The 8,101-nt window shown below is 48.3% G+C and overlaps 1 protein-coding gene across 1 annotated transcript; it reads right to left on the bottom strand.

Annotated features, from left to right (window-relative positions):
• Positions 1-5,415: 5,415 nt before the first annotated feature.
• LOC120977466 lies at positions 5,416-7,390 on the bottom strand. The gene is made up of 2 exons (XM_040405429.1): positions 7,275-7,390; positions 5,416-6,722 (listed from the first exon to the last, which is right to left on the bottom strand). The coding sequence occupies exon 2, from the start codon at positions 6,662-6,664 to the stop codon at positions 5,612-5,614; it is 1,053 nt and encodes a 350-aa protein (XP_040261363.1). The 5' UTR covers positions 6,665-6,722; positions 7,275-7,390; the 3' UTR covers positions 5,416-5,611.
• Positions 7,391-8,101: the final 711 nt, after the last annotated feature.

Below are 8,101 nucleotides of genomic sequence, written 5' to 3'. Positions count from 1 at the left end.
ATCACATGCCTGGATTAGATACACAGCTCAGCAGACAGCATCACACATTATAGAATTAGATACATAAGCCGAGCACAATAGGCTTAGATACATCAGTATCACAGTATATGGGCTTAGATGCAGACGCTGTGCAGACTGTATCACACAATTGATTAGATACAGCATCACACCTGACAGATTTAGGGCCCTTTCACACTTGCGGCAGGACGGATCCGACATGCTGTTCACCATGTCGGATCCGTCCTTCCGCTATTTTGCCGTGCCGCCGGACCGCCGCTTTGTCCCCATTGACTATAATGGGGACGGGGGCGGAACTCTGGCGCAGCACGGCGGTGCACGGCGAAATAGCGGAAGGACGGATCCGACATGGTGAACAGCATGTCGGATCCGTCCTGCCGCAAGTGTGAAAGGGCCCTTAGGCCTCATGCCCGTGACCGTTGTTTTGGTCCGCATCAGAGCCGCAGTTTTGGCGGCTCGATGCGGACCCATTCACTGCAATGGGGCCGGAAAAGATGCGGACGGCACTCCGTGTGGTGTCCGCATCCGTTGCTCCGTTCCGTGGTCCGGAAAAAATAAATTAAAAAAATGTCCAATTCTCGTATGCGCTTTGCAGACAAGAATAGGCAGTTATATTAAAGGCTGTCCGTGCCGTTCTGCAAAATTGCGGACCGCAAAACACACAACAGTCGTGTGCATGAGGCCTTAGATACAGCGACTCAGCAGACAGTATCACACAGGATAGGATTAGATACACAGCTCAGCAGACAGTATCACACAGGAGAGGATTAGATACACAGATCAGCAGACAGTATCACACAGGATAGGATTAGATACACAGCTCAGCAGACAGTATCACACGGGATAGGATTAGATACACAGCTCAGCAGACAGTATCACACAGGATAGGATTAGATACACAGCTCAGCAGACTGTATCACACAGGATAGGATTAGATACACAGCTCAGCAGACAGTATCACACAGGATAGGATTAGATACAGCAGCTCAGCAGACAGTATCACACAGGATAGGATTAGATACACAGCTCAGCAGACAGTATCACATAGGATTAGATACACAGCTCAGCAGGCAGTATCACACAGGATAGGATTAGATACACAGCTCAGCAGGCAGTATCACACACAGGATAGGATTAGATACACAGCTCAGCAGTCAGTATCACACAGGATAGGATTAGATACACAGCTCAGCAGACAGTATCACACAGGAGAGGATTAGATACACAGCTCAGCAGACAGTATCACACAGGAGAGGATTAGATACACAGCTCAGCAGACAGTATCACACAGGACAGGATTAGATACACAGTTCAGCAGACAGTATCACACAGGACAGGATTAGATACACAGCTCAGCAGACAGTATCACACAGGATAGGATTAGATACACAGCTCAGCAGACAGTATCACACAGGATAGGATTAGATACACAGCTCAGCAGACAGTATCACACAGGAGAGGATTAGATACACAGCTCAGCAGACAGTATCACACGTGATAGGATTAGATACACAGCTCAGCAGACAGTATCACACAGGATAGGATTAGATACATAGCTCAGCAGACAGTATCACACAGGAGAGGATTAGATACACAGCTCAGCAGACAGTATCACACAGGAGAGGATTAGATACACAGCTCAGCAGACAGTATCACACAGGATAGGATTAGATACACAGCTCAGCAGACAGTATCACACGTGATAGGATTAGATACACAGCTCAGCAGACAGTATCACACAGGAGAGGATTAGATACACAGCTCAGCAGACAGTATCACACAGGAGAGGATTAGATACACAGCTCAGCAGACAGTATCACACGTGATAGGATTAGATACACAGCTCAGCAGACAGTATCACACAGGAGAGGATTAGATACACAGCTCAGCAGCACATTTTTATGATGTCGTTGTTACACGATGGGGGTTGTAGTCGCAGTCAGGATGGTGACAGGTGCTCATACCACATATAATATTCATCTAGTCAGACCTAAGGGATCGGACGACAGCGGCTTCCAGCGCGGGGTTAATCTGTATACAATGACAATGACATGTGATCTCCTGTTACATTGTTAATGATCAGTAACGATAGAAGATCTGGAGGATGACAGCGCACCTGCCACAGAGCCGGCGCCGCGCACCCCGGAGCGGTCTGTCAGGGTGTCCACGCCTGGCTTCTCCAGATAGTCCCTGTGTCCGGTGGATGAGATCTTCTCCACAGGTTGTCCCCATGGTGGGAGTCCTTCAGCTATAACCATCGGTCTCCGCTGTCTTCTTCGGCACCATGTTGGTGGATGGGGAGACGTCTCCAGATGTCCTGCGCTGCACGGTCTGCCTGGAGGACTACAGACCCTATGGGCCCCTCAAGCCTCGGATCTTGCCCGTGTGTCTCCACACATTTTGTGAAGGCTGCTTGGAAAGACTCGGGGTGGACAACGCTTACAGCATCTCCTGCCCCATCTGCCGGGTGTTCAATGACGTCTTCGGAAAAGATGGCATCCAGGCGCTGCCCATCAACAGCAGGGTGCCCTACTTCGAGACCATAGAAGAAGAGGAGACAGAAGAATCGGACATCTTGGCCTTCATTGACCCATCCATCGCGTCCTGCCCAATGTGCGGCGGTATAACCCTCTTCGCCCCTTTCGGTTTGGATGCTGATATTACCCAATGCCATACTTGTCAGTGGGTGAGCGTGGAGGTCATGGAGTTGGAGAAGACTACCCTACCGGCGACGGGCAGCATGGAGGTCCACATCGAGAGAACAGTGCCAAGGGGTGACACCAAGGGGTCTGCACCCCAGGATTGTAGAGTGTGGCCACAGAAGAGGAAGACACTGGTGGGAAGACTCATCAGCTACTTGAGGTGGGTCATGGCGAGGCGATAGGTTAGGTAGCCCTGACCAATTTATCATCATCATAGATGGTGAACCCAACATAGGAATGGACTGTCCTTATACACTGACCTAGAACCCCGGCCCGGTTCCTAGCTGTAGCAATGGGGCAAGAGGCTATGTCATGGGCTTCATAAACCAACGCGTTTCAGCCATGGACCAGTCAACCTAAAGCATGGTAGATTGAGACAGCCCCTCTCCACCCCTTGTCTTCATAACGGCAACATAACAATTGATTACAAACTTTTTTTTTTTTTAAAGGGATTGTCCAGGATTACAAAAACATGGCCGCTTTATTCCAAAACCGGTGCCGTCTCTGTCCATTAGTCGTGTCTGGTATTGCAGCTCAGCTTCAAACTGTGGACAGGTGACCTGCTAGAAGAAAGCAGACATGTGTTCTAATGCTGGACAATTCCTTTAAATTTGAAAATTTTGATAAAATTTTTCCCATGTCTAGAGGGCTTCTAGACGGAGAAAAATTTTACCAAAATTTTCAAATGACGGTAGACTTTATTAGTCCCAAAATACAGTAAATATTAGGGGGTTATACTTTTCTCGACAACTGACAGATATTTTATCGTTCAGGAAACGTTTCTCCTCCCGCTGAGAGGCACTCCACGGGATGAAGATGGAAATGCGGCGGAAAACAAAAAATGGCAAGAATTTACCTTCTGGCTCATATGTCCATGTATCTGGGTGATAAAAATAAAATAAAAAGTGATCCCTGCAAAATACTGCCACCCTAAGCCCCGCCCCTAACTAATAGCCACGCCTTTATTTATTTTCTCAAAAAAATCCTCTAAATGTTGGTCCTTAAAGGGGAACTCCACCCAACATTCGACACCCCTCACATTTAGTTTCAGTTGCGTAAGGTGACAACCTCCAGCCTCACACTAAAATGATGTGGCTGTCCTTTCTCATTCAGATGCATGAGAGGTTGTCACAGCCCCGCCTCCCTTTTACCAATATCACTGGAGTAGAAAATGGACTTGATTTGTCATCATCTATGAATAATTAAAAGATAAATCCACTTTAAATATCTTTATTATTCTTTCTCGACAGTGGAGGCGCTGGGTGACAACCACGAAAACGTGAATACACGAGGACACGTATGGGACCACGTAGATGTTATTCAAAGACTACAAGGGAACAGCATGGCAGGGGTGACCTTGGGTGACGTGGTGACACAATGCTGATAGCTTATCGACTAAATGCTTTCTACTCGATAAGCTTGTAATATTCCAAGGCGGAATTAGCGTGTGCAAGAAGCCCAGGTGTGACTTAAAGGGTAACTCCACCTCGGTGGAGCATAATCAGTCTCATACACATCTATAAAACCTACGTCTATTTCTCCTCCTGCAGCCCCTCTTGGTGTACGGTGGTGGAGCCTACGGCAGATCAGATAGCCAGGCGACCACAGGACTTCCTGTCTGGGTGTGACCACCATTTCATCCCACGGAGTGGTCACAATGAAGCTCCACCTAGTGGTGACGGCAGGCGGCCAGTATTTTATCATACGGCTCTATGGCAGAGCTGCAAAGGATTCAGAGCTCTATCAGAAAAATATTATAAAATTAACCAGCTCAGAAATTCGGACCTAAAAATTTTCTGATTATCAAAAAACATTCCTCCCTCCCCCTAGAACTGTTTCTTTAAAAATATATTTAGGGTATGCATTTTTTGATTCGTTGGGGTCTGACTTCTGGGACTCCCCTTTAAATCCCAATTCCAGGTATTGGCCATGTAGGGAACCTGCACTGCAGCTCCTATAGTTTCAGAATCGGTTGGGGTCCCAGATTGTCGGACCCTCGTGGATCATAAAGCGATGTCATACCCTACCTGACGGGGATAACCCTTTAAACCGCACCATGATCAACTAGTAGAACTCTACACGCTCAGATGACTATATCCTGAAATTGGTGAAAATGTTGTACGATGGTGCACAGGGATAAAGTTGAATGAGGGTGGAACACCCCCTTGTTATCTTGCAGACTACAGTTTTCTGTTATGATTAAAGGGCATCTGTCAGCAGTTTTGTACCTATAAAACTGGCTGACCTGTTGGCAGCTGAAGGCGTCTGTGTTGGTCCCATGTTCACATGTGCCCGCACTGCTGAGAAAAATTATGTTTTAATATATGCAAATGAGCCTTTAGGAGCAACGAGGGCGTTACCGTTACACCTAGAGGTTCAGTTCTCTCTGCAACTGCTGCGCCCTCTGCACAGGGCTCGGTGTTATGACTTTTTCACTGCCTGGTCCTGTCAGTCAAAGTGCAGAGAGAGCAGAGCCTCTAGGTGTAACGTCCACGCCCCCGTTGCTCCTAGAGGCTCATTTGCATATATTAAAACATAATTTTTCTCAGCAATGCGGGCACATATGAACATGGGACCAACACAGATGTCTTCAGCTGCCAACAGGTCAGCCAGTTTCATAGGTACAAAACTGCTGACAGATACCCTTTAAGTCCAGTGGACATAGGAACAAGGCTGGCCACACACTTTCACTCCCAGCTCCCTCCATACACATACTCCCTAGGCTCGGCTGAGCATGCATGAGAACAAAAGGGTCAGACGGCAGTTAGTTCGTTGGTCAACCGATTGCCCCTAAATGGGCGGGTTTGGCAGACATCAGCCTGAAGGTCTGGTTCCGTCTGAACCAGGGTAAGCGGTGAATAGAAAGCGATATCCAATGTGGCTTTATTGTCTCACTTGCCAAAAAGAATCATCAAAATAAACACCAGAATCGGCAGAAAGAGGAAAAAAAAGCAGAAAAACTCAGCAAAGAGCAAAAACATCAAAGCAAAAAGGTACAAGCAGCGGCAGCGATGCTCCAACCTGTTCAGCCGGGTCATTAACCCCTGGGGATTGCGGAGACAGGGCCGGAGGAGGAAAAGACGCCCACTTCGGAAGCGTTTGTGAAACCTGTACTCCAGAGCTCCGCACAGTCCAGGTCTTCTGACCAGCGCCTGCGCAGGCACGTAGTCCGGCTCAATGCAGACACCTCCACTTTCCATCATCATCTGCTCCTGCATCTTATGGACCTCCCATTCCAACATGGGAGTCGTCTGCCGACAGATCGGGCATGTCACCCGGCAGAGGTTGGTGCGATTAGCGGTGTTGACCATGGTTCTGATACAGTCGTCACAAAAGACATGGTTGCAGTGGAGCAAGGACTGCTTGTGCTTGGTGGTATCATATAGCTCGGTGCATATGGGACATTCCTCCTGCTCATGGTCTAGTAAAAGTTTGGAGGACTCTACCGGCTCCTTTGTCTCATTTCCTTCAAGATTTTTCTCAGGATCATCATCATCGTCCTCAACCTGAGATTGGCCAGAACCAGACGAAGACCTTGGCAAACCATGAAGCGAGTCAACCCTATCTATAGGATGAGATGGTCCAGGTTCAACATGGCCACCAGCAGCTGCATTCTCTGCAGCGATGGTCACACACGTGTCCATACTATGGTTGGAGATGCAAAGGTCGGCCTTTAGAGTCTCTATGTCTATCTCATAAGGGTCATTAAGAACTTCTTGCCCCTTCACCTTCACGGGTCCATCTTGAGAAGAAGTTTCATCATGCAGATGGCCCTCTTCGTGGAGGTTTTCTATGAGTTCGGAGCTTTGATCTTCTTGTCGCTTGCTTCGCTTGGCACCATGGACGTCACAGGTCACTACCGGGCGAGTCATTTTAGCAAACGCTAGAGGAGAAGATCCAGGTTCCTCTACTATGGGGTCTACACCAGCTCTTGGCTCATCCATTCCTTAGAAGGGTGAAGCTTTTTTGAGGAACCTTGCCTGGTTCTTCATCATTAGGAACCTGCATACAAAACCTCAATTAGATAAATTGTACATAAATCTGTTCAGTTATATCTAAAGCTTGACTTTAAGGTGGGCCAAACCTGCCAGAGAAACCTATCAGCCGGCCGAAATCCGGGGGAAATTGCTTGGGAGATGTTGGATTTTGTCATGCCCAATGCTGTGTTCTCAGAGGAGACGCATTCCCCTTGCCTTATTCAGAACACATGCATGCTGTAGTCTCATTTGCCATTCAGGGGTCTGGAGAAGCTGGGTGACAGCCCCTATGGGAGCTGTAAGGGCAGCCATGTTGGATGTCTGCAGAATAAACTGCTAGAAAACGGTATTAGGTGCTAAATGGCGATTATGCCGGTTTCCACCCAGCTTTTCCAGAAGCAGATATAGCTATGAATCGGTTCTGTAGCTTCTTCGGTTTAACCCCGTTCATTCCTTATCTTGATCGACTAAACTGATCCCCGAGCCCCTCCACCCCTAACAAGCCATAAGTATATGCACCGTATGCAGACATTTGCAAAAGGGTTATCAAAAATCACCTGCCCCTCCGAATCCTTACCTTTTTGCAACTTTTCCAGAACACTCCCGTCCCCCCCTGGGTCTGTGACTTCACATCCATGCGGCACCTCCGGGCTCCTCTTCATGAAGTAGTCCCAGTCCCAGCTCTGCTCTCCTCATTCCCAGTACTTGCAGCAGACTGGAGGAACTGGTCTGTCCAGATTTATCCCCTGGGTGTCCAGCCAATAGCAGCGGAGAACAAATCCTGAGATAAGGTACAGCCGGGGACATGTCCGACGGGTGTAGGGGGCGGCCCGGAATGTCAATTACCCTGGAAGAAGGCGGTCTACAGCAGGTGACCCCCGACTACTGACTGCCGATAGTTATCTGCTGTTTGTGGGGTTCTCAGTATCCCATTGTCAGGGATCTCCCCAATTTTTATCATTAAGGCAATCATATTTACTCTTTAAAGGGGTTTTTTCACTGAATCTGCTGATCACAAAGCGTCCTCTTGCTGGGACTTCCATCGATCGGCGGTGATCTGCAGTAAATGTTCGGCTTCCCTGCAGCGCCACCACAGGAGAAACAAAGCATTACACCGTGTCCGTCCCTATCACGGGTTGTCTGTGTAATGCAGGGCAGGTCCTCCAGAGACGCTCTTTGTAACCCTCCTGAAGAGAGGACCACCCCCCGATATCATTCCCTAATAGAATGTATTAAAATGAAGGGGGGTACCCCTTAAATTCTTGGAGACAAAAGACCCTCCCAATGGTTGAAGACCCCATGCTGAAATTTAGGGCATATTATTTGCCCCGAAATCTGACTACCTGCCAGCCAGGCATCTCCTGTGCGTCTAGACGCAGGGACGGCCATCCTGAGGCTCTCCAG

Source organism: Bufo bufo, chromosome 8, assembly GCF_905171765.1.
Source record: "Bufo bufo chromosome 8, aBufBuf1.1, whole genome shotgun sequence".
NCBI classification, from domain to species: Eukaryota; Metazoa; Chordata; class Amphibia; order Anura; family Bufonidae; genus Bufo; species Bufo bufo.
The sequence above is the reverse complement of the archived record's forward strand: the minus strand, read 5'-3'. Positions and strand labels throughout refer to the sequence as shown.

Excerpts from the sequence above, each read along its gene's own strand:
- LOC120977466 (XM_040405429.1), bottom strand. The coding sequence starts at position 6,664 with ATGGATGAGCCAAGAGCTGGTGTAGACCCCATAGTAGAGGAACCTGGA.